Genomic DNA, 26,811 nt, shown 5'->3' on the forward strand with positions numbered 1-26,811 from the left:
AAACAGTCTACACTTAAACACCACTTGTGTTATGTAATTGACAGAGCACTTTACAATAGGTAGCTCATTCATCCATTCACACTTATACAGGCAAACCAATGTCGACATGTAAAGCGTGGGGCAACTTGGAATTCAGTTTCTTGCCCAAAGACAATTCTGAACAGGCTTGTGGAAAACAGAGGACAATGTATGAAAGAAAAACATACACTACTGTTCAAAAGTTTGGGGTCACTTAGAAATGTCCCTATTTTTGAAAGAAAAGCAATGAAGATAACATTAAATTAACCAGAAATCCAGTCTAGACATTATTAATGTGGTAAATGACTATTCTAGCTGGAAACAGCTGATTTTTAATGGAATATCTCCATAGGGGTACAGAGGAACATTTCCAGCAACCATCACACCTGTGTCCTAATGCTACATTGTGTTAGCTAATGGTGTTGAAAGACTAATTGATGATTAGAAAACCTTTGTGCAGTTATGTTAGTACATGAATAAAAGTGTGAGTTTTCATGGAAAACATGAAATTGTCTGGCCCCAAACTTTTGAACAGTAGTGTACACATTTCAAATTTTTAAATCAGATAAAACAGCAGTAGCTAATCTAAAACATTACAATACTAATACACAAAAAAAGCCGCACTGGACCAAGTTTGATAATAGACTCAAAAATGTCAGGACCAACTTACAGCACCAGGACCAACATAAGTAGCAATTAATAAGCTAAAGCAGAGTTAGTTAAAGAATGTACTGGATGAAATACTGATAGTAATTAAACAATGCAAAAAAAAAAAAAAAAGCAAGCATGAAGATGCAATAAAACCTTCATTCAATCCTTGATTGGTTTACATTTTAGTTAACCAGCCTCCAACCCCATGATTAGTAGCCAACCCACCTCCTGAGGAACAGCTTGCCCCAATGTTAATGAAAGATTGTTGAGAGAATCAAATTGCCATCCTAACAGTGTTTTCGCTGTTATGCCTGTAAGAGCCATGTTCTGTTAGTCTAGCTCCTTTCTGATTCCACATTAGCGTAACATTAAATATTTGGATGTATTACTGTAACTGGCTGGGATTCAGGTGCTAATTGAAGGCAGCTGTGTCCTAAATGTGCCTCCACTCTGTGGTTCACAGATGCTACATCAACAAACAGCAGAATCTCAGTCTTCTGTGTTCCTCTGTGTGCAGGCCAAGGTCTGCTCCCGGAGCCACTATTTTAAGGCAGAGCTGGGCTTCCAAAGAAGTGTTGCCAGCCAAGTCTATGATGATGGTTTAAAGAGTACGACAATTGAGTGATGTTTACAAGTTGTCAGCGGACTTTGAGGAAGTAACCAACGCTGTATCATTGGCCGTTGGCATTGGACTGGTTTCTTCCTCCCTCCCTTTCAAGTAGTCGATTGAATTTCTGTTTTTAATGAGCTATTGGAGTATCATTACGAGCCTCGACATCTTCCCTTGATTTTAGTAAATTCATGTGAAATAAAATAAGTTCTAAACCTTTCCTGTGCTCTTTACCTTTTGTACACAGATGTGTTTCATTATAGAGACGTGAAGAAGAGTAGAGTTTTAATTGACTTATAGATAGAGGTCAGACAGTAAATTACTATAATCTGTATGCGCTACCTTTCAAAATTTATTTTTTATACTGAAAGAACCTTTCTTTCTTCAGGTTTTAAAAAGTACTGCTGGTGATGACCACTAACAACAACGTGAAACCCACTGCAAGAATAATACAAGATATTAATCTGCTTTAATCTTTAAATAAACAGCTCTGGCTGGCTTAAGTGTGTTCTTCCTGAAGGGGGCGGGAACAGCAGCAGCACATCGGATTTAAAAGCTAAAAAACCCATTTAGAACATTCCTAAAACCAGGGGTTATACAGTCACAGTGAAATAAATCTTGAGCAGGAAAACTGAAAGAAACACTGTGGGGACATGTGAAACTTTGATTAACTTGCTGTAAAGTGGCACAATATGGGACCCTGAAGCGAAAATGTCCATATCTTTTGCTGTGAACATCTAGTAGACATATATTCATTCCTTCAAAGAAAGAACATTTAACGTCGCATAGCTGAATATTCCAAGATACCAGCTGCTGAAATGAGAAGCTACAAACCATTTAATAGTTTGAGGATTAGTGCTTTATCTCTAAGGATAACACTCCATGATATAAAATTAATTTACCAATTTTTTACAGTCTTGCGCTTGAAATCCACAGCCTTGAGATAATGTGAATGTTCTGAGATTTCTACAGACTTTACAGATGAAAAGAAATGATAATATTTCCCAAAAATCCAAACACATAATACTTAATATGCCATCCTATTTTTCTAATTAAATGCACACTAATAGGGAGCAATTCCCTTATCACAAGGCCACATCTCTAAAATAAAAACAGTCTTGGAGAGGGCACAGAGTGTTTAAAGCTCTTAGTGAGTGACTGAGATAGTAAAGCTTGTCTGTGTGCAGCAGCTGAGGCTTCAGAAACGCAGGGAGAGCCTTTTTTCAGCCTCCAAGAAAAGATCTCCCTTGTATTTAATTGGATTCTAGAGCAAGAATGCAGATCCGTGATGATGACTTGATCAGCTATTCAGTACCCACAATGTGTCTGCTTTTCCTCGGTCATTAAAAAGAGCAAAATCATACCTCTACTAAAAGCGGAATATATTTATAACAGTGATATAAAAATATATTTCTATTGGCTCAGACAATAGATTGAAATATTTTTATTCAAAGGTTTGTATTGTTTACCTATGTGAGTGCAGGTTATGTTAAAAACATTACAAAAGAGATCTTTGACAACTGAACCCTACTTCACTAGCTTAAAATAAAATGTCATGTCATGTCGCTTACAAAATATAGACGCTGGATAATAGCCAATCCTATGATATTATGTTGAAATGCGTGAATTGTTCCCTAACCTAACCTATGTAAAGCTCTTCAGTGATGAAAAATCTGAATACAACAAATAACCGCACAATGTCAAGAACAAGCGAAGGAGGAAAACTGAAAACAGAATTATCATTTAATAGTAACTGCACCGAATGTTTTCTGCATACAAAGTGAGGTGGCAAAGGATGACACACTGAATCCAGAGGGAGGGGAAAAAAAACAGGAGAGGAAAGGCTGAACTGAAGTAATTGCAGGAACAACGAAATGAGAAAATGGGATGCAGAATTAAAAATAAGCCATCTCGTCTAAACAAAACACAAGAAAAACAAAGCCATCGGAGTGTCCTCACCATGTTTGTTGATGAGCAGGGTCAGGTACTCCCTGTAGAAGGAGCTGACGTGGAGCAGCAGGGCTGGACTCTGGCTGGTCCTGAAGCTCAGCGAGACGTTTTCTGCTCTGAGTGTGATATCTGAGTAGATGAATGAAGGCAAGGCACTGCTGTTCCTGCTCGGTTCATACCGCTCCTTGAGGATGTAGGTGACGGATGTTGTTGACTTAAAGCTCGCTGAAACCTCTGAGGGGTAAAAAATTAGTGGGAGGCGTCAGTGGTTGTGGTTACTCGTTTCCTATAAAATAATCTGACATCCTATGAATCTGCTTTACCAATTCTCCTTCCACGGCAAACAATGCAACTTTTTTTTAACCATAAGAATGCCATAAGGTGGTGGTTCAGGTGAGTTTGTATCATAGCTCTAAAGATTTGGCTTAGAGAGTAAAAGCATTTTAATCAGTAAATCAAACTTTATGTATATACCACTTTTCATACAATAAAAATGCAACACAACGTGCTTTACAACATTTAAAAACATGAAAGTAGAAACAAGAAAACCTGTCCCTCCCACCCTCGTTATGTATATACACACACATGCACACACTCTCACCACGGACTGTAGGGAGGCATGGCATGGCACTAAGGATCATGGAAAACGCCACCATTGGGGCTGTCCACACTGGGAGGAGTCGCAGGCCATGACCACCGGGGGTGCCAGCACCCGGATCCTGACAGACAGGGGGACCCCCACACCGAGGTGGGAAGCCCCCCCAACCAGCCTGGCTGAAGAGATCCGCAGACAACACCCCCAGCAGCAGACCAGACACAGTCCCCAGTGTGGAGGACCCCCTGAGGACACACTGGAGTTAAATAACTAAAACTTTAAAGTGTAAGCTAAAAGGCTTGTAAGGTAAGATAAATAAAGTGAACAGTTAAAAGAGTAAAAATACATGAGATAAAAAATAATGATAAGAATGTAAAAAGAATTTAAAAGGTCAGTTAAAAGCCTGATTAAAAAGGTGAGTCTTTAACCTTCTTTTAAAAATATCGACAGTCTCTGTAGTCCTGAGGTTGTCTGGCAGGCTTTTCCACAGGCGGGGGCAATAATGGCTAAATGCCGCCTCACCGTGGGTTTTAGTTTTGGCTTTTGGTATAGATAAAAGGCCGCTGCCAGAGGACCTCAGGATCCGCGAGGGTCGATATGTTAAAAGGAGATCAGATAAATAAGAGGGCGCAAGGCTGTTGAGACTTTTAAAAACGAGTAAAAGGATCTTAAAATCAATCCTGAAGCGGACGGGGAGCCAATGCAGCGACTTTAAAACTGGTGTAATGTGGGCTCACCCTCTGGTCCTTGTCAGCACACGTGTGGCTGAGTTTTGTAGTAACTGGAGATTTAAAATATTCTTTTTGGGAAAACCAGAGAGCAAGGCATTATAATAGTTCAAACGACAAGAGATAAAAGCATGGATTAGCACCTTCATGCTGGCCTGAGAGAGAAACGGGCGGCCTCTGGCTATATTCTTAAGATGGTAAAAACCTATTTTGGTTTTATTTTTAATATAACATAACTATATAATCTCTTGAGAATCTGTTTGGTTTGAATAGTGATTTTTGTATTTGTTTGTGTGTGATGCAGTTTCCAAGTACTCTAGTGTTACCGTAACTCAATGAATGACTCCCCACTCATCAGACTATCTGCCAGACTGCCATTTAATTTAAACCCCTCATCATTTTTAGCATCATTATCTAAATGTGGATCTACTCAGAAATGATTATTCATTCATTCATTCCTCAAAATAGCCTTGACTATAATCTGTTGTCTTGTCTTAGTAATGTCTTTTTATTTTACCTGTGCTTTATTTAGTTTAATATTATTTATACAAATCTTTTCCTTTATAAAACCTACATTTTTCAAACAAACATTTTTCCTTTGTGGGAGTGTTGTACTCTGAATCATTATAAATGAAATCTGCTGTTTGTCGGCTGATGTTGTCGACCAATATAGAGAGTGACAGAAGGGTTTCCTACTTTCTTCTATGTCTTCTCCAAAGTCTTGTATACCCATTGTCTTTGCCTCTCTGAATTGGCTCTGAATTGAATTGTTGAGCATTCAATATCTTGTGCACTGAGCATCTCATCCGTTTTACTTCAAAAACAAACAGCCACTTTGCAAACTGACCTCACGCACAGAGCTAGAAAGCTCCAAAGGGAATACAGCTTAACTTTGGGATAAAATTCAGCTCAGAGTCAAAAATCACGCCTAGGTTTTTTTTTTTTTTAATGGATTGTGCTGGTTTAAAATCTTGTAGTTTTGATAAAAGTTTCTCTTTCTGGTCTTCAGGACCTATAACTAGAACCTCAGTTTTGTCCTGGTTGAATTGTAGGAAGTTCACTGCCATCCATGACTTGATGTCTGAAATATAGTTTAAAAGGGCATCTATTGGCCCTGTGTCATCAGGAGACACAGCAATGTACAGCTGTGTATCGTCAGCGTAGCTATGGAAACTGATGCCGTGTCTCCTGATGACATCCCCAAGAGGAAGAATGTAAAGATTAAAAAGAATGGGACCTAAAATTGACACTTGGGGAACCCCACACCTAATTTCATGGGTTCCTGAGGAACACGTGTCCATACTTACAGAAAAACATCAGTCTGTGAGGTAAGAGTTGAACCAGTTAAAAACAGTACCAGAGAGGCCGACCAGGTGTCGGAGTCTGTTTAATAAAATGTGATGGTCTACTGTATCAAAAGCGGCGCTTGGATCCAGTAGAACCAACACTGTGAGTTTTTTGTTATCCAATATCCACCTGATGTCGTTTAAAATCGTTAAAAGTGCTGTCTCTCTAGTGTGGTTCATCCTAAAACCAGATCGATGTCTTTCTAAAATGGTATTTCTGTTTAAAAAGTCACTGACATGGTTAAAAAAAGTTTTTCTAAAATTGTACTTAAGAAGGTTAAGTTGGATACAGGTCGGTAGTTATTAAAAACGTTGGGGTCTAGATTGCTCTTCTTCAGAAGGGGCTTCACCACTGCTGTTTAAAAGGCAGTGGGGAAAACACCCATCTGAAGAGAGCAATTCATAATGTTTAAAAACTGTTCCTCAAAGAATCCACAAAATGATTTTAAGAGGGGTGTGGGAATTGGATCTAAAAGGCAGGTTGTTGGGTTTACTTGGGAGAAAACTCAGCCAAGTGTCCTTGCATCAACCAGGGCAAAACTCTCCAGTGTTTCCTCAGGCAAGGACAACAGTTCAGGGGTGTTAGCAAACAAAACTTGTTGGGATAAAAGACTGGATCTGATGTCCTTGATTTTGGTTCTGCAAAGTTCTCACAAAGAGCGTCCGTTGGCGCCTTAAAAGCTTTATTAAAATTAATGCCTGTTAAAATGTTGAAGGTGGAGAAGAGGAACCAGGGATTGTTTTTATGGTCTGTGAGAAGTTGTGCGAAATGGGAAGTTCTTGCCTGTTTGACTGCGTTATTGTAGGTTTTGAGTTGTTGACATAAAATCACATAATGAACCGTTAATTTGGATTTCCTCCATCTCCTGTTGGCACTCCTGCAGTTTCCTCTTAATTGAGCCTTAATCAAGTGTTGTGAGTGCCTTTAAGGAGAATTGAGATTCATTTTACCCCAGTAGATTTCCCATACTGTGGCTGTTGTGGCTCTATGGGTCAATGCTAACTTTGCATTCTTTACCTCTGTTGCAGAGATTTCTGTTTACATTAATCTTTTAAAATGTTCATTTTCAGTCTCACCTAACTTAAACATAAAAATTAGCTGACTGGAACAGACATTTTGCTAATTGTATTGGGGTTCTCCCTCTAAGTATACTTGGTGGTTGACCTAATTGCCAGCATATTCAACTATGCACGCCGGTTTGCTAACACATGGTTGACTTTCACTGTTGGAATGGAGGCAGAACGACAACAGAACATCTTGAAGACGACAAAACTGGGGGTTGGTGGAGTTCCTGCTCTTACTGCTCTGCTGCCGACTGAGGAGAATTACTGCTGCCAGGAGTGAGGCCTGCTCATGTCAGACTGGAAAAATCGCCATGAATCCATGGATGAGAGAAATCCCAGCAGTGGAACTACTACTAATCAATCTGCAGTGTTGCAGTTTTAAAGATGGCATTTCACCTTCAAAAAGTCAACTCAAAGAAAAGCCCAAGGCCGGCCGGACTGAATGCTCAGCTCTGTATATGGTAAGTTCCTGCAGTTAGAAAAATGTCCGTTCTGGCTGGATAATTTCTGTTAAGATTTAGTCAAATGGAAAACAAATGTTTTGAAATGGTGCATGTCAGAATGAGCTCTCTTTGAAAGCTGCAGGGAGCTCATGCTAATTTTCACCAAAAGGTGTTTCTCCTCTACAACAGAGGCAAAGAGAGCCAAGATAGTGCAGTATTTAGAGGCACAATAGGCACATAAATGAAAAATACACAAGACTGAAATAAATTTGAATTTGACAGGCCTGGACCAGCGACCAGGCCTTTTTTCATATCTGGCTGAGGCTCTTGTTTGTTCTATGCTGTCCCAAAGCCCCCCGACTCTGCAGTGTCTTGACAAACTGTCTGTGACCAGTCCAGACAAAGAAGAGAACAACAAACTAATCTAGCAGGCAAACATAAAACTAATATCCCTGTTTGTTTTGGTATGGTGAATGTAATAGTATTGCATTTGGAAAAACAATACATTCTATCAGCAAAAGGCTATAGCATTAGATTAATTTGTAAAACAACCATTGTAAAGCATTTACCTAATCCATATTTTAAAAATAAAAAAGTTTAATCAAGCGGTCTCTAGTCTCACTTTGTGAGTTATTTGGCAAGATACTGGTTTAAACTGTTCTGATTCAATACTGCGTAATGTATTTCAGAAGCATTGGCTGAACTTGACCTGATGTTGACTTGTCCTCTGTCCAACAAGATGCAGAAGAGCTACAAGAGTTCTTTACAGTACTTCCACTGCTTGAGCAGCAGCAGAGGATAAATTCGCTATGACCCACTCAAAACGAGTGTCAAGAGCCTGTGCAGACAGTGAACACTTCAGATGTTAAGGGTCAGTTGAATGTCTGCTAACTGGTTCTGCTGATGTTTGCTCTGTACTCATCAGTAAAGCATCAGGGTATGTCAGGTCTCAGTGTGTTTTGGCTCACATGAATCAAACTAATGAGTCAAAATTTGCTGCATTTCTAGACCTTTAGCTTTTAATCCAGCTAAAATAAAGATAATGTAGAAACTTTTATACCGGAAATGGTCCTTGGGGCAACTGAATGTTTGCTACTCCCCCTGCAGACAGAGGCACAGACCTGCTGGTGTGGAAGTTGAGGGTGAACTTCATGGAACTCATTACCCTTGGTAGAGATGCACCAAACATAGTCCAGATTTTTTTCTCATGTAACATTAAAAGTGAAACATTGTGAATCAGTGACTATTGACAGTGGTGTAAAAAAGCATTATGTCTTGTATTTTTGCACATTTCTCACACTTAAATGTTACAGATAATCAAACTAATATTTATGGTGTAGTGGTTAGCACTTTCGCCTTGCAGCAAGAAGATCCCTGGTTCGCGTCCCGGCTTTCCCGGGATCCTTCTGCATGGAGTTTGCATGTTCTCCCTGTGCATGCGTGGGTTTTCTCTGGGTACTCTGGCTTCCTCCCACAGTCCAAAAATATGCTGAGGTTAACTGATTATTCTAAATTGCCCCCCCAACAGACTAACACTAAAGCATAAATCAAATTTCTCCAGCTTGTCTAAGAATTTAACCACTAACAGTCTGACCTTACATCACACTTGCAGCACAAGAACATCTGCTATTTCTATTTCTACTATAGGGATCATCAATTGCTAATAATCCTAACTGTATATTATACAAATATCTAGCTTCAGTCTCATGGCTTTCATCTTAAAATAAACTAGTTTAATGAGCTCTCAAGCTACAATTGACAACATCTGTTTTTAAAAAGTCGACATTTCTGTTAATGAAATGGATAGATGGCCATAAAGTGCACAGTGTGTGTGCCGGGAAAACAAACAGTAACAAAGAGGCCAGGTCAATTACCTTACTTTGAAAATATTGGATGATGAGTTAAATGGCTAAATATTTAGTAATGAGACACTTGTGTGCCAGGACCTCCACATATATTTCCATTACAGTGGGTGTGATGTAGGTGTTACTCCTCTGAGAGGTTGACTAATGTCACTGCCTGTGACTGCCAGGTCAAACTGGCAAACAAATCTCCTCTTCTGTATTTGGAGAGCCTGTGGATAGATGCACAGACTGAGCTGCCGAACGAAAATGCAATAAAAAGCAGTAGAACGTGCTGCTGTTCAAATAAACACAAATATTATACTGGTACGGTATGAGAGAAATAAAGTCAAAAAAAGAATAAGGCGGTGTAGGAGTAATAACATATAATGAAGTAAACAGAAGGATACAAACTTTTAAGTTACTACTAGATGAATTTGATACTGAGAAAGAGAAGCACCAAGTGTTACTTCTCAAGGCTTTAGTCATATTTTGGGTGTATCTAAAATGTGTCTTTACTGAAAACATTGCTGTTATAGTTGCAACTCGATTAGGGCTGAAACGATTCCTCGAGTTATACGAGTAATTCAATTATTAAAATTCCTTGAAGTAAAATTCTCTGAACTGAGGCTTTGTTTAATCCACTATATATGAGACCCCATGTCACTAACTGTTGCACCACGGTCCAGACTTCATCCCATACGGACCCGGACCTATAATCAATAAATTTGAAGGGGATTTTAAATTTGAAGGGACGTTTCTATCTTAACTGGCGCAGCTTTTCTAGTGTTTACGGCATTTAGCAGATTAGAAACTGAACTACGAAGATAGTTCAACATAGACTTTGTTTGTGTAAGTCGTAGGGCTGGCTCGAATAGCAGTTTCTGGGCTCTGGATATTCGGCCCCTATTAATGACGAATATCTGAATATTCGATTCGCTTCGTAACGTCCGACGGAGGCGGTAGAGGGGGGTTCTTCAAACCTCAGTCAGAGATTTGAAGAACAAGTATGAAGGGGGTTTTCAACTTTTCTTTTTTATTAACTCAGACTTTATTCTATATATGTGCAATACACCACAGAAGTCCACCCATGTTCTGCCAGGACAGTTATTTCTGTTGCACAACGCACTCACTTTTGATGCTGTGCCAAGCGTGGAATCCGACTACTCGATTCATCGCCTGAGTAATCTATCGAATACACAATTACTAAAATAACTGATAGCTACAGCCCTAAACTAGATATTTCCTTGGTTTGTTAATGGTATGGGGATATTATAGTATTATAGGAGACATATAATGCTTTTTATAACTGCTTTAGAATGATAACTATTGTTTAATTCCTTTAGTACTACAGTATTAGACTATATGTGCCTCACTCCCTTGGTACAGGCCTAAAATGAACTTCATGCTGAACTGGTCCATCATCTCCTATATATGAGAAAATTAAACTGTCAAGGCAACTGTGGGGACAAAAAACTGAAGGAGCCAATTTGAACTCGAGGAAAGACTTTTTTTTTTTTTTTTTTTTTTTAAATTTTAAGATGACATCAGACCATGTTTCCCCGAGGTTTTTACTGCTCCAGATTGTGATCTGTCAAATATTAGTCAGTCAATCTGGAGGCTGTTGGATCTGGAGATTTCTGACAGAAATGTACAAATCTGACATGTTCTCTTTAGCCATGATTAAAGTTCATGTGGTTTTAATAAGGGGCTGCACAGTGGCGTAGTGGTTAGCACTTTCGCCTTGCAGCAAGAAGGTCCCTGGTTCGCGTCCCGGCTTTCCCGGGATCTTTCTGCATGGAGTTTGCATGTTCTCCCTGTGGATGCGTGGGTTTTCTCCGGGTACTCCGGCTTCCTCCCACAGTCCAAAAATATGCTGAGGTTAATTGATTATTCTAAATTGCCCGTAGGTGTGAATGTGTGAGTGATTGTTTGTCTTTGTATGTGGCCCTGCGACAGACTGGCGACCTGTCTAGGGTGTCCCCTGCCTTCGCCCGAGTCAGCTGGGATAGACTCCGCCCCCCCCCCCGCCCCCCCCGCGACCCCAGTGAGGATTAAGCGGTGTATAGATAATGGATGGATGGTTTTAATAAGATCTTATGAGTTGGATATTGGTTTTGTCGCTTTGCTGACTCTTAAAAATAAAGTTGAGAAAAGTTGTACTCCACTGACATTAAAATGTAATTTCTTGCATGTTAAGGTGCAGAAATCAATGAATCCAGTATTTGCCTCTGTGTATTTACTGCAGAAAGCCTGCAGTGTGTCAGTGCATGTACCTTCATGACAGAAGGCTCCACTGAAGGCAGACTGGCCACAGTCACAAGAGAAGCCGTTGGCTTTTTCCACACAGCGACCCTGGTTCTGACACAGCAAGCCGTAGCTGCTGCAGTGTCCTGGACATCCAGGTCGAACCCCAGGGGTGATCTTCGCTCTTTCCTCCAGGTCCAGAGTGATGCCATTCAGCTGAAGAGAGCGGATGCAGCCCAAGAAGCCTTTCTGTCTGGAAGCAGTGCCCCCTGCCAATACAGAATAAATAACACTTCATACACTGGTCCCATCAGTGCTGCCAGATTTGACTGGCACCATTGAAACCATCTTAATGATACATCTACAGCTGCTTTATTAACTGGAGAGGAGAAAGAGCTGATTCATTAGAGTGGAGCATATTTTTAGTGGTGGTGGAAAATGAAGGCTAAACTATCCCAAACTGCCCAAAACAACAACCGCCACTCTCTTCCTCTCATTCTGTCTCTGCATGATTGCAAATCTATTTATTTTTCTGTCTCATCTGCAGTAAATTGTGATTGACAACCACGTCCTGCCTGTGCAGCACAACCAGGCCATGTCTGCTCTGCAGGCCAGAGACACTGACACTGCCCAGCACTGCTCTGTCTGGTTAACTGCTTGGCTGATGAGCCATCTGGTGTCTGATATTCATTGTTTTCACTAACAAGCGAGAGGAAGAATCCCTTTTTCCTTTCACCTGACAATTAGCATTCTAATATGGCAACCTCACATGGAGCTTAAATTTGGCAAAATCACATTTCTCCTGGAGTTTCAAGCTGGCGACGTCTTATTTTATATCCATGCATGGCAGTTATTGTTTTCATAGATTGGAATTGGCAGGGAATTACTCTCTCAGTTTGAATTTGGAACAATTTCAAATATTCAGCCGGAGCAGCTTTTCATCCCAGAAAATCACTAACCTCTGTAAGACACCTTTTGCAGCAAGACTCATAAAACATAGACAACAGATTAGGAGCACGCAGGGTGGTAAATTTAATTAAGCAACTAAATGACGCCGTCAGGATGAATTGGACTATACAGAATGAAACACATGCACGGCAACTTTCTGTTTAATAATGATTTAAAGAGAAAAAGCCAGCATGTCTCGGCTCTAGAAAGTACATCTTGCTGCTATGGAGAAAGGATCAAATCCTAAATGCAGTTTGAGGTAAAAGACCAGTGACAATCTCCTGAGGGAGGCCAACTCTGACCAAGGGAAAGAAACAAAGGACAGGAACTGCCAAAGAAAGAATTCCTGTGGGAGTCAAAAGACCCTGCGTGACAGAATTTCAGCCATTTAAGCAGTTTTACATTCACACTTCATCGCGTTAGAAAACAAAAGAATCCAGGGCCCTATTTGAAACTGCTGTGCCAATCACAGTGATGTCTGGTGACAACAGCCTAGCAAATGGAAAGAAGAATATATTTTTGGCAGAATGGTGCAGCAGCTCAAATCTGCAGCCAGAAGGCAAATGGGGTAACTTTAATTTGACTTGTATAATGATAATAGCAATAACTAATGAACAATAATGCAGATTTATTTTAGTGAGCTATTTCCCTTTCATTGCTACTGCATCACATCATAAATGGTCACAGCATGCTGTAAAATGTGACACAAAAGCATTTGCACGGTTGTAATTTTCACAAATAAAAAACAGTTTTGATGAAAAAGAAGTTGTAAAGAAAGCAATTACGCACCGGCTATGATTGACGAGCTGCCATAATCTGACATGCTGCATGTGTATTATTGGATGGGGTTACCATGGAGCAGCCTGGTGTCAGTTACAGGTACTTTATTAGAGGTGCACACAGTGAACAGGTGAGCATAATCACACTGATGTTTGGCACAGCATTTTTCAAAACAGACGACACACACACACACACACACACACACACACACACACACACACTACCAGTTAAAAGTTTGGACATGCCTTCTCATTCAGTGGTTTTTATTTGATTATTTTATACATTGTAGATTACCACAGAAGATTAACACTTTTGATGTCTTCAGTATTAATCTACAATTTATAAAATAATCAAATAAAACCAATGAGTGAGAAGGTGTGTCCAAACTTTTAACTGATACTATACATCAAGATACAAATGGGTGACAAATTAAAAGATAAAACAACATAAATTGTCTTATTAACAGTTTACCTGCCACCAGAATAGCTTTTTCTTGCTTTCCCAAGTTGGTAGGTCACCATTCTTTCAAAAATATTCCCTCATTTGAGGTTTTGTTGATGTGGTGGAGAGTGCTATAAAACATGCTGGTCCAAATTCTCCCAAAGGTTTTCAATAGCTGAGATCTAGTGACCATTAGGTCATAGCAGATGATTCACATTATATTATTCAAACCATGCAGTGACCCTTTCTGCCCCTGGATGGAGGCAATACCATCCTGGAAGACATCATTCCCATCAGAATAGAATTGTTTCATCATAAGATAAAGGTGATCACTCAAAACAACTTTGTACTGATTTGCAGTGACTGTTCTCTCTTTGGGGACAAGTGGACCCAAATCACCCCAACATGCTGCCTCCACAGCACAATACAGTCACCAGATCCTTCCAGTGCAGGGGTCGGAGATTCAGTCTTTTCCTTTGATTTCTCATCTGTCCTTATGTGTCCTGCTGCCTTGAGGTGGCTGCTAGAATTTAATGAACTGAAGTAGAAGCTTTTGCAAAGCAGCTGTGGACCACAGGTTCTGTAAGAATCCCATCTGTTCATTTCTAGACCAAATCAACCTGTTTTACTGTCATTTCTGCTTCAAAAACAAAAATGTAAATTTTATACCCTGATTTCAGTGCATCTATTAGTGCAGGAATGATTAATTAAATGGATCATTCACATTCTAAGGATCATTTTCTTACTATTTCCTCCCATCTTTACAATGTGAGCCTGACAGCAAAATACCACATATAAAAGCAGCAGATTTCAGTCCACTGCACGTACAGCATGAAAACAGAGTTAGTGTTACATAGCAAGGACTACAGTGTTTCAGTAGCATGATGTCAAGGATGGAAAGAACAGAAGAACATTTCAGTCAAGGAAAAGTCCAATTATTTCTGTAAAAGCATAAAATGTACACAGTAAATGGTGTGTTGTTATTTGTTTTGCTTTTTAAAAAAAAAGAAAGGCAGAGAATTACAACACAATAAAGACACACAAGTGTGACCTCCACCCCTGCATACTGCATCTGACCATATGGTTTCCAGTGCACCCCGGTGACACACATATTTGTTCATTTAGGCACATGCAGACACTATAACAATGCAGCAACTTGTTATTGTGCATTTAACTACAGCTTCTGCACGGATGTGTGCTACAGTGTGTAAATACTATTAATTCTGTCCTATTGCAGTAAATTACATTGAACCAGAATAATTTTGTGTCATATAAATTCACCCAAGGCAATATTACAGCTTATTAATTCACATGGAATATCCCGTCTCATTATGTTATACAAGACAATCTCATATATTACAAATGTCCGTAGCAGTACAGATGTCTTCCTGCTATTATGAGTTATAAGTTCACAGAGGGCTTGCTGTGAACACTATGGATTAACTGTAACTCTACAGGAAGAAAGCAGAGACACCAAAATGGTGACATTCTGCTGTAAATCAAGTCGTTGCCAAACACCTTCTCAAAAAGCAATCTTCCAATGCCCTCAATCACATTTCCAGTCACACATTTGAATCTCCATGCATTTCTGGTAAACATCAACCATCACAGTCCTGCCCAAACAGCGACAACAGCTCGTGGTCACTTCCTCCAGCGAGGATTATTAGCTTAACACAGCCAGCCAGTCAATTCTCACCTCCACCTCTCAGCATCTCTGCAGTCTCATCATTATTTGTTGGTTGATTTTCCCTTCAAAACGTCTGTTTACAGATGAATAGATGTCCATAATATTTGCAGAAAGATAAAGCCTCATAATACAAGATGGATTTTCATCACCCCAAACACGGGTGAGACAGATAAGTATGAAACTTATAAAAGCCCATGGAAGAAATTAAATTAAGTACACTGATAATTTTTAGGGCAAAATGAAAATGTTTATGAAGGGTCTCAGCTCCTCTGGTGAAAGTCAAGACTTTTTACCTTGTTAACTTGTTCATATGGTGTTGATATATGCTAGGAAACACATCACAAATGTCCTGATGACAGTCTAGAAAACACTGATTCAGACTTCCAGGGTGTTAACTTGCAGGTTGGGACTTCCTGTATTATTCTTCTTCAGAATCCATTTTTGGGTCAAACATGTATGGCTGAATTATGTCAGTGTTACACCTTGCTACTGAGCAACAGTGTGTGTTACAGTGTTGAAGTGTGAGCAGAGTCAAAAGTGAGCTGGTGTGCTGGAGCTGAAGGTAGATGGAAAGAGGCAGGAAATTCATAGATCTGGAAATTCTAGAGAAAGCTGCAGTGAGGAGCTACATGGACGTCATTTAAGGCAGGAAGGGGGGTTTTAAAAAAAAAAAACCAAAAACCCCCCAAACTTCTAAATATCTAACGTATACACAAAGATTACTTTTTGAGGGGTTTAATCAATGACCACAGAGGGACATTAACCCTCTGAACCATAAAACCTAACCTCTTACATGCCTGTAATCTCTAAAAATCACTATAATTACACCTTTTATCCATGCTAGAAACTGGAACAGAATCAATACACATTTTAAACTTCCCAGTGGTTCTTAAACTGTTTATCTGTGGCATGCCGTTCTGACAGAAAACTTAAAGAAATCAACTACTTTCTACATCCCTGATTTACAAACGCGCCAATATAACTGTTTGCACCAGATTTTGTAAAAACACAAAATTTCTTTGCTCCTCTGTGCAACTCGCAAGCTATGAGCAGCTATGTGATAAAAATTTAAGGACTTTTTAACTAAACTGGGCTGAACTAAAGGCTGCGTTTGCACAGAACAAAGAGGAGACAACATGGAAATAGTAGTAGTAGTAGTAGAATATAGTAAAATATCTATAGTGTAGTGTCTTTTCTGTTTTGGTAACAGCTGTGGACACTTGAAATAATTCTGTACATGTTGGTTCCAGTTTTTTTAATTTTTGCAAAATAAATAATTGAAGAAATGTAGCCTTCATTCTTTCTTTCTTTATGATTCATGGTAATACAACGTTGTCATAATGCTCAAAAGACATCTTTTAATTTCTCGCTACTTCTAGCCATGGTTGTGCTGTTCCCATAAAGGCGCAGGACTTGATACTGCAGTAAAAAAAATAAGCATAAACATCCAGAAAGTGCTTATTTTGACTTAAAGGGATACAGCTGGTAATATTCCATATTTTGGTACTGTCAACAGAACCCATGGAAAAGAAACAATAAATCTATCCTACTAACAAGTAGCTCCGTGTAGCCAAATCCTGACATAGTTTATTCTGAGTCAGTCCCAAACACAGCATGTTTGTGTAAATATTCACTGCAGCATCAAATGTGCTTTGTCTGTGGGTGGAAATAGTCCCAACGAATTCACTGTCTTTCCTCTGTGAGCCCGGCTCTCTAAAAACTACAGGGCAAAAATACTGTGGAATATTAGTTAGCCATTTGGTTTTTAAAAAAAAAAATATACATTTGTGTTCCCAGTTTTAAATGATTTACATCCTCACTAGGAAAAACAGACTTGGGGCTGAGAGCCACATGTATCGTAGCAAAGTCAGATACAAAGACATGGTGGCTTTTGGTTATTATATGAGATGTGTTCATGATAAAAGAATAATAGAATAACGCAAGCTTCATGCTTTAACGGTGCCGATGTCAGTGCATCATCAGACAAAGCACTTGCACAGCCTTCAACTACTTGTTACAATTACATTTAAACACTGTCTGGTTAAAGGTGAACAGCCAATTCTGCCTATAATGAGGTGTACAACTGTCAAAATGTCAAGTAAAAATGACTCTGTTACACTATAGGTGCAGCTTTGTAGGCTACACACATACAAGCACTGCCTAACCAACGCTATCAGCCCACTCTCCTGCACGTTATTTATCAAAGGTAATTACTGTTCAGCGTTGAGAAAACAAGGACGTAGCATCTCCTTTACACAGCACAGCAGAGTTTTTTCCTCAGACAATATCAGCTGCACTTGTTAACACAGCTTGTCACTTTCTGAGCACCTCAGGCCACTCGGGTTATAAAGGACTCTGAGGATAAGTTTTACTGTTATTAGTATACAGTCTGCAGCTGTTTCGTACTGCTGCATGAACTCCAACAGCTTGTGTGTGGTCCAGTAGTAACACCGCTAGTCCCACACTGCTGTCTAATCAGAAATGCACAGCAAAGTCCAATTCTGGTACTTAAGACAAAGTTTGCTGAGTTTAAATTTAAATCGTTTTTCATCAGTGGGTCTTCAGATGAGGGTGTTTGATTTGCATGCTTGTTTGTAAGTGTGTGTCTAGAGAGAGATAAGGGCAGATAAGAGGTGGCAGCAATTATCGCCAGCACTCAGCTGTTAATGAGGTTAATGTTCAAGCACCATAACTCTTTTGACAAAGTGCCTAATCTTAATAACCTTAAAGTCACTCGGACTCCTTTCAACCCTAAAACACAACACTGCAAATACCCTTGAAGTCTTCTCATTTTACATTTTCCTCATGTGCCTAACATTTTGAGGGCACACAAACATTCCACACAATTTCACACTCCTGCTCCTCACCTATGAATAACTGGCTGTTGAGCTGCAGATGAATGAGTCCGTCAGCAGGAGCTTCCTGTGTAGCAGGAGGGAAATCGTCGACCCGTAGTGATGCCTCCTTCACGTTCCGCTCAGCTCGCACACTGTGCCACCGGTTGTCATTCAGTGGGAGGTCTGTCTGCACTCGTACGTCCAGTGGTCCGTTTCCCACATCAAAAGAGAAGACGACCTCCGAGGAAGCTGGAAAGAATTGGTCAGAACAGATACATCAGATAGAGCACAGTGCAGTTTGGATGACTGAGTGACTGTCGCACCAGCAGAGTGAGTTTGACTTGTTCCTGACTGATTATGAAAGCTCCACTGACACTGATAATATTTGTCCTCTGATGAGTGAAAACCTGTAAAGACCTCATTTCATTTCCACAGTTACCGCCGCTTCATCTTTCCACTAACAGAAACAGACCTTAAACAATCCATCATGTCACTGTGTGTAATGATAATGACACTCTCAAAGCTGTAGTATATTAACTAAGTTTTATTTTCATTAATATTTATTGATGGATGGCAGAAAGAAATTTCCTCCCTGAAGATAAGAAAGAAAATTTGAGTTTCAGATCCAGCAGATCACTCAAATGTAATGAATGAAACCTATCCAGCAACAAGTGAGGCTGGATTGGAGCAAGGCCATGTAATGCTTTAAAGGTGATCAGTAGAATCAGTGCTGAGCAGAAGGGACAGCTGGTGCAAACTGGTTTATATCTCTTAGTGTCTGTTAAAATTCAAGCAGCAGGAGCACTTCAGTCTGCAATAATTGTTACACAGAATGCCACATAAGGCTGGGTAAGGCCTTGATTATACTCACATGCAAACGCCCACGTGAACAGTTAGATGCTACATATATGTACTTATTATTATGCCTTTCAACCTACTCTGAGGATGCCGTTCTATACATGTACAGTAGGTCAGCATCTATGCATTCCTGCATGTACACTACTACTGAACGGCACCACTACAATTCTGGTCAAAAATTGGGCTGAATGTGCACATCAGCAGAGGACTGTGCAAAAAACGAAAACTACATTTTATGAACAATAGCAGACCATTATGAATGTGAATGCACATGTATGGAACTGGGTCCTCCAAACGGATTAGTGCAATGCATTCTGGTAGCACCGCATTATGCTTCAAGATATGAGGTGTCACGTTGTCGGCCTCAAGAACTTGCAGTTTGGATTTACAAGTGCTCAATGAGATTAACTCGGTTAATTTCCAGTCTTTCTGCAACATATTCCATGCAAAAGATGCAGAGTGAATGAAAGCCTTTTTTTCCAAATTCAGTACAGGCATAAGGAACTGAGAGCAACAAATGGTCTGCTGAACTGAGACGGTAGAGATCAGCACTTTTCTGTGCAATTAAGGAATGGAAATGTAGGCGGGCAGCAGTCCAAGTATTGCCTTATATATGAAAGTATACCAATGACGGATCCTTCTGGTGGCTAAAGCAGGCCATCCCACCCGAGAGTATAACTCACAGTGGTGTGTCTACAGTTTACAATTCGTCATAAACGTCAGAGAAGCATGGTAAATAGTGTCAACCATTCAAAGACATTGAACAGAAGCATTCATATACAAAAGATTTCCATAATCCAACACAGACAACAAAGTTGCAGTGACAAGCCACTTTTTTGCATTAAAAGAAAAACACAACTTGTTTTGAAAATAAAAACCCAATTTTAGCCTCATCTTCTTCATAAGTTTGTCCACATGCAGCTTGAAAGTGAGGTAATCTTCAATCAAGACAGCCAGGTATTTATACATGTGAACCACCTTTATTTCATTTCCCACAAGTGTAGACACTGAGGGACTCATTTGTGGCCACTTCCTACAATTTGAAAAGAACATTAGCTTAGTCTTGTCTGCACTGAGAACAGGTTTCAGGTGACGTAATGAGTGCTGGACAGCAACAAAGGCTTTCTGCAGGGATTCAATAGCCTGAACAAGAGTTGCTCCACTGCAGTAAATAACTGTGTCATCAGATTAAAAATGCAAATTAGCATCTGACACATTTAGATTCAGATCATTGATATAAATGATGAATAAAAGGGGACCTAGTATAGAACCCTGCAGCACCCCCTTGTAGACGGTAGCAAATTCAGAACACAGATTGTGATATTTAATGCACTGAGTCCTATTACCGAGATAGTTTGTAAACCCAGCGACTGTGTACTCTGACAGTCCCGAATGGAGTCTAAGTTTTAAAATATCATGGCCAACATCGTCAAACACTTTTGACAGGTCAATAATAGTGATGCATGATGTTGTTTCTTGTCAAGTTCAACAATGTGATTTACCACCTTCATGGCAGCTGTGATTGTATCTGAAAGACTTTTAAGCAAACTGTTGTGGATTTAAAAATGAAGATAGATTTAACAGTTACATGGGTTATTTCTGGCCTCAAATGTTTTCATCGTTTGATGAACTATGTCTGATATAAATAACAGTTTCCAAACGTGCCACCACGTTGGTCCAGTCTGAAATCAGGAAGCACACTGAGTGACGTTTTCATCCTATCAGGTGAAGCCAGTGCTTGTGCAATTGTGTTAGCTACATGTAACTTGCTTTGGTTTCCTGCTGGAGAGCATCTGTCAGTCATCTGCCTGGTTGCAAAGCAATCTAGTGTTCAATATTAGTTAGCAGTGTGACCCGTCGCATCCAATAAAGTCCCTGTGGTCATTCATCTTAACAACAACTTCACGTCCATTTTGTCCACAAGGAAGTAGAATCAATGCCTAACTGTGACATCTACAGTTTGATTCTGTGACACCCTGATCTGCCTTTTCACTATATTTTGGGAATTTTATTTAACCTTTATTTATTCATGTAATTTCACTGAGACATGGGGTCTTATTCGCAAGAGAGACCTGTCCTCAAAAAACATAACAAAACAAGATTGAGTCACTGACAAACAACACTAAGGGACCTGTACTAGACAATATAACATGTATATATTCCAGTATATTAGTCCAGATTATGTAAGTTTGGGGATCACAACTGGTTTGTTATCATAACAACTACAAAACAAGCTGATGAGGAAATGTTATGTTTTCCATGCAATCAAGTCCAAATAAGATAATTAAGGAAATCACAGCCAAATTACACATCACACTATGAAGACTGCTGTGTCAACTATTCCTACATAGTTAACTATGCGGGTGCAGTTGGAGGACTGTGAGGAGTGAGGTCCGTTCTTTAGTGTTAAAGAAAATTCCAAACAAACTTAAAACAAGAGTTTTTACTCCGAAGGAAAAAAAAATGTTTTCGAACTATATTTATTTCTGTCATAAAAAAATGCAGAAGATTTAAGTTTTAAAATCTTTAATTTGGACTTTTTTCTGTCACATTGTTAATGAGGAAATCATCTCTCCCAGTCTGGCTCCAGATAGTGGCATCTTTCAATAAACCCATTTGTCAGGCGGGTTCTTCCATCTTCAGATGTTGGTATGAGTGTGAAGTGACTTAATCCCACCCGTCCATCTGTTGGCAGAATGGACAGACAGCTGGACACAGATCTGAGCTGATTTTGAGACCAGCCCAAGGCAGGAAAGAAAGACTACAATTACAGACTCACATCTGTTAGTTTCTCTCTCTCTCTCTCTCTGTGTGTGTGTGTGTGTGTGTGTGTGTGTGCGTGTGTGTGTTAACACAATTAAAACCAAGTCTCAGCATCACTGTAGGATCATACAGCTGTCAGGTATCAACATGTCAATAGATTCTTCAGTCTAGTTCTGCTCTGTCAATAAGTAACTTTTAGCATCAGCTGCGACATTTGATCAGATGATAATTTTCATATTAAGGGATACATTTCTTGACTAATTGTCAAGCAATATGTAATCTGACTACAAATTGGCAAAATAATGTGTATTTATAATGTACAGGGGGTGACAAATTAAAGGAAAAAATCATGAACCCTTGACTCCGACAGTGAGGGGATTTGGTGGCTTTGTTACGCTGTGGGGGCATTTTTACTCCGCCAAGGAACGCGGCGAAGTTATGTGATGATTGGCATACGTTTGTCTTTCCGTCTATCTATGTTTGGAAGAAACTTTCAGGAAAGGTCAGAAATGACACAAGGACCAACAGATTAGATTTTGGCAGTGATGCAACTTACAGTCTGGATCCATGGATTTGTTAAAGATGTCTGTATCACTGCAAGATAGCTGCACAGTTTCACTGTAACTATGACAACAAGTGAACACTACATCAGCTGCCTGCTGACGATCACATGATTGCGATCCTACTACAAATCTACTGCTGCGGACTTATCGGAACTTATCCGTCAGAAATTACACAACGACTGAGCAACCTTGGCGGAGTACTGTGCTCTCTGAGTGCTTTTCTTGTGTTGACATGGTTTGGGTTAACCTATACAAATGGAGGCAGGGATCAATGCAAATGATTACAAAGTTAGTCTGAGATATTTATGCTGTTATTAAACATGTCTGCTCTGATGGGAGTGGTCTCTTCCAGGATGACAAAGACCCCATCCATTGGGCACGAGGGATGACTGAATGCTTTGATGAAAATGATGTGAATTACACATTACGGCCTTTCCAGTCATCAGATCTTAATCCAATTTAACATCCATGTTTGAGGTAGACTTTTAGAGAATTAATGCTATGGAGCACTGAAGCAGTTCTGGTGGCAGGTGGTAGCCCATTCCAAACTAAGACACTTTATGATGGTTTTTCCTTCAATTTGTCATTGGCCTGTAATTTCATGGAAAAATATAGCATTTATGATTCAATCAGTTTTTCTCGTGCGATGCACTACTGAACCACGTCGGAGCTTCCAAATTTATAGAAGGTCATACTTTTTTTTCAAGCCTCGACTACTATAAAGCGGTTTATGTTGGCATCAGTCACTCTGTGGTTACCATTTATTGGGAGATTTTTTGCCTTTATTAGACTGTCAGCGATAAAAAGGCAGACTGAAAACATGGGGTGATAGCATCACACTGTGCAAGTTGTATGTATGTGTCCTGCACTGCTCTGCTGCCTGGATTTTAACTGTCACAAAGAGCTATGAACACATCGCTTGTGTGCTATACAGCTTACACCAACTGTGTTCAATACTGACTTAAAAATACTGATCTACTGATCGAGGCATTAGGCCAAATTATCAGTGTCAAAAATGAAAAAGAATACTGACTCCTTGCATCATTCAAATTCTGCTCCTTGGATCATCACCCACAGAAAGTCCATCACATCCATACCTCACCCCTCCTCATTCAGCTCCACCAGCCTCTGTTCAACAGCAGATACGATTCACTCCCCCGTATACTTCTCCTCGAGTGTTTTGTGGAGTGTCAACAAATAGAAGCTGTAATTCTTATTGTTATTATCACTATTATCATTAGCTTTGGAGTTACCTTATATTGGTGTGATGGGACTCTGCTAGTTATTCCTCAGTTTGCGGCCAAAAGAGAGCAGGCTTTTAGCTTTTGTTTAGGCTTTTGTTATGACCCCCAGACTGTGTAAAAGCACTCAGACTCTTTATTAAAACATTATTTTATCGAAAAACATTTATGAATATTTAACATTTGCCGGTTTTTATCATTAAATTGCTGTCGTTTCACATTTTTCTGTATCTCTGTTTTACTTTTATCTGCTGTTTTTCTGTATTTTTCATTTTTGCTGCAAAGCACTTTATGACTTTGTTAGGAAAATGGCTCCATAAATAAAGTTTATTGTCATCATTTCTGTTATTGTCATTGTGATGATGTTAACATGCTGACCTAGTGTTTGGCTCAAAGCACCGCTGTGCCTGAGCAAAGCCTCAGAGAGACAATACCACAGCTGTGGACTCTTATCTGTGATGTTAACTCTTCTCTGCAGCACCTCTGCAGTAACAGCACTTAAACGTCAGTGTTTTTGCGACTTTCTCTACAGCATTGATATAGACACTAAAAAACAACATTCAAGCATTTTATTTTTTAGAAGCAAAGTTTTTAAAGGCTCTATGGTATGTCATCTAACTCTCAAACCCATCCAAACCAAAATATGCAGATGTATTCCAGACACATTTTCAGTTGTATGTGTAAATCTATCTTCTTTCCAACAACAAAACAAGTGCTCTGAAATTTAGAAGAAAAATATCAGTTATCTGTGGCAATCACAGACTTGTAAAAAGCCTGTCCAATCATTGCAACTACCTGCAATGACCTGCCTATACCTACTTAACTGTAAGCACTCTGCTCCTTCACTCATTGCACGTCACTGTTAGCAGCAAGAATGTGAAATAAAGTGCATCCATATTTTACAGTTCCATCTAAACCTACAACATTTTGCACTATAAAAAAATACCACATGGTCGCATCCATTTGTGCATTTGTGCATTTTCCAGTGCTTGTAGTCTCCATCCTCCCCCAGTTTCATGTGGGTACGTTCACATATAACTGCGTATGTGAATGTTCGCTGCCTGTTTGCAGTGTGGCTTTGTGATTCGTTTCATTGAATGGTATTTATCTTGTGTTAAAGGTATTTTTAATTGGTTGTGCTTATCTCCACACTAACGCATAGATTCATCCTCCAGTTGTAATCAAACAGTATGTGATCATGTGTTTTGGAGTGGAAGCTAAATGGATAAGGTGGAATATTTGTGGTTATTTTCAAAACCCAGTTTACTCTTGCCTATTTCCACGATCCTGCAGACTCTACCTTTAAGACAGGCACTGTAAGTATGTGCTAATAATAGGCTAATCTAGGTTAGCATGCCATAGTCATTAATCTTCACATCATTTACACAGTGCTAATAGGCTGGAAACTTAACCTATAATAAAGCGAGGTGAGCTAAGGGCCACATGGGGACCTTTCATCCATCACAACGCCACCAGTATGACCACATTCCATATTTAGGGCTGAAGTCAAGAGAGCGGTGACACCAGTGTCTGAGCAAAATCCTCCCTCTGCTGTGGAGGGACACTGTGGTGCCAAAGGATTAGATATGATTTTGTAGAAGAAGAAAAAAAATCACACAGGAAAAAAACCCCACAGAGTCATAACTTAATTTACAAACTGCTACCGGCCGGCTGCAGTCATGTTAGAAGCAGTAATAATGATACAGAGTCATCTCAACTCCAGCTGTCATAATAACGGCAGTAACAGTGGTGCAGTGAGATAAAAGACGTGCTATGCTGTAACAATGACAGGGCTTCCCCAAGGAGGAGGGCTGCTATTTGTCCTACTCTGTGTGTACGTGTGTGTGGGTGTGTGTGAGAATGTGAGAAAGAAAGCATAGAAAAGGAAGACATTAAACTGAGATTATGCTAAACAAACCAACAAAATAGCAAACACAGCAAGTACTCCTGATAAAATGTGCCTGTGCTACAAAATGGCATATATGAATATTGTCACCTGAGGCTCCTTTTGACAAAACATAATTTAATATTCCCAACTACTGTAAATCTATTAGGGTTCTTTGGAGGCCAAATCTGACTCCAAATATCAGTTCCAGATATTTGGAGTATTTCTGGTTAAAAAAAAAAAAAAAAAATCAATCTTGAAGTACAATAAACACTGTACTTTTGAGCGAACTTTAGGCAAGCGCGTTTTGTGCGTCATTGTATGATACACGGCTAAACGGGAGATTCTGTGAAGGCTTCTGTAGCCGACACAAGAACAATCACAGAAACATCAGGGATAGTTTGCAACTCTTAGGGAGTGACGCGTGAAAAACAAACAGCTCTGAGACTCCTCCACTGGAAGCACCTGGGACAAAGATGCTCAAAACCTTGCAGTGGCTGTGGGATGAGAGCGTCTGCACAGGCATGATCCCAGTCAGAGCGTCTCTGTGTTACTAGTAAGAGAGTGGAATATTTAAGAAATACACAGAGGAGAGATGGCCAAAGTGCGGATTTGGAACTTTCTATCATTTTTTTTAGTCAGGGGATAGTTATAACTCTTTGGGAGAGCAGCTCTCAGCTCCACTCAGAGAGCAGCACGTCCTTCACTGGCTTTGGCCAGAGATCACTCTCTCTGCCAGACACAGAGAAGACACAAGATGCACAGAAAATGAAGACTTTGCTTCAGATGTAAAATAATAATAATAATAATAATTATTATTATTATTAATAAACATATTCTAGCAATGGAGAACACCAGGACTCCAGATTCTCCCCATGGTCCTAAAGCCCGTTTCTATTGTTTTTGCCATTGTAGAGACTGTGGTGGACAGAAAAAGTTTTTTGGAGTGGCACAAATTCATTTATATAAAATTTTATTGTGACTCCTGATGATTTTGTAAATAGTTGTGTAAAAGCACCTAAAAATTTCCTGCATTTTAGTGCAAATAGTGGTATATACCTGTGTTGACTGCTAAATTTGCACATTATTTTATGACAGCAATTTATATTTGCATTCTAAGTTCTGAAAAGGATTCTTTACACATGTTTATGGTGTCCACAGCAAAAAAAAAAAAAAACAACAACTTTTTCCTACTCGAACTTTGCATTTTTTCTGTAATTTTAGGTCAAGTGTGTTCATACATTGTATCAAAAATGTATAAATAATTGTAGAATCACACAGGTGAGGTTGTGCTGAAAAAAAGACACCAAGCAA

At 39.6% G+C, this 26,811-nt stretch overlaps 1 protein-coding gene across 1 annotated transcript in view; it reads right to left on the reverse strand.

The window, feature by feature from the left end:
- Window positions 1-26,811, reverse strand: part of LOC111571026 (contactin-associated protein-like 4) — a 144,429-nt gene that overhangs the window by 11,873 nt on the left and 105,745 nt on the right. Inside the window, exons 17-19 of the mRNA XM_023274077.3 lie at window positions 18,218-18,436; window positions 11,524-11,763; window positions 3,239-3,463 (exon numbers count right to left, since the gene is read on the reverse strand). Coding sequence (XP_023129845.2) covers window positions 3,239-3,463; window positions 11,524-11,763; window positions 18,218-18,436 — 684 coding nt within the window. The remainder of the gene's footprint in view (window positions 1-3,238; window positions 3,464-11,523; window positions 11,764-18,217; window positions 18,437-26,811) is intronic.

Source organism: Amphiprion ocellaris, chromosome 2 (genome assembly GCF_022539595.1).
Source record: "Amphiprion ocellaris isolate individual 3 ecotype Okinawa chromosome 2, ASM2253959v1, whole genome shotgun sequence".
Taxonomy (NCBI): Eukaryota; Metazoa; Chordata; class Actinopteri; family Pomacentridae; genus Amphiprion; species Amphiprion ocellaris.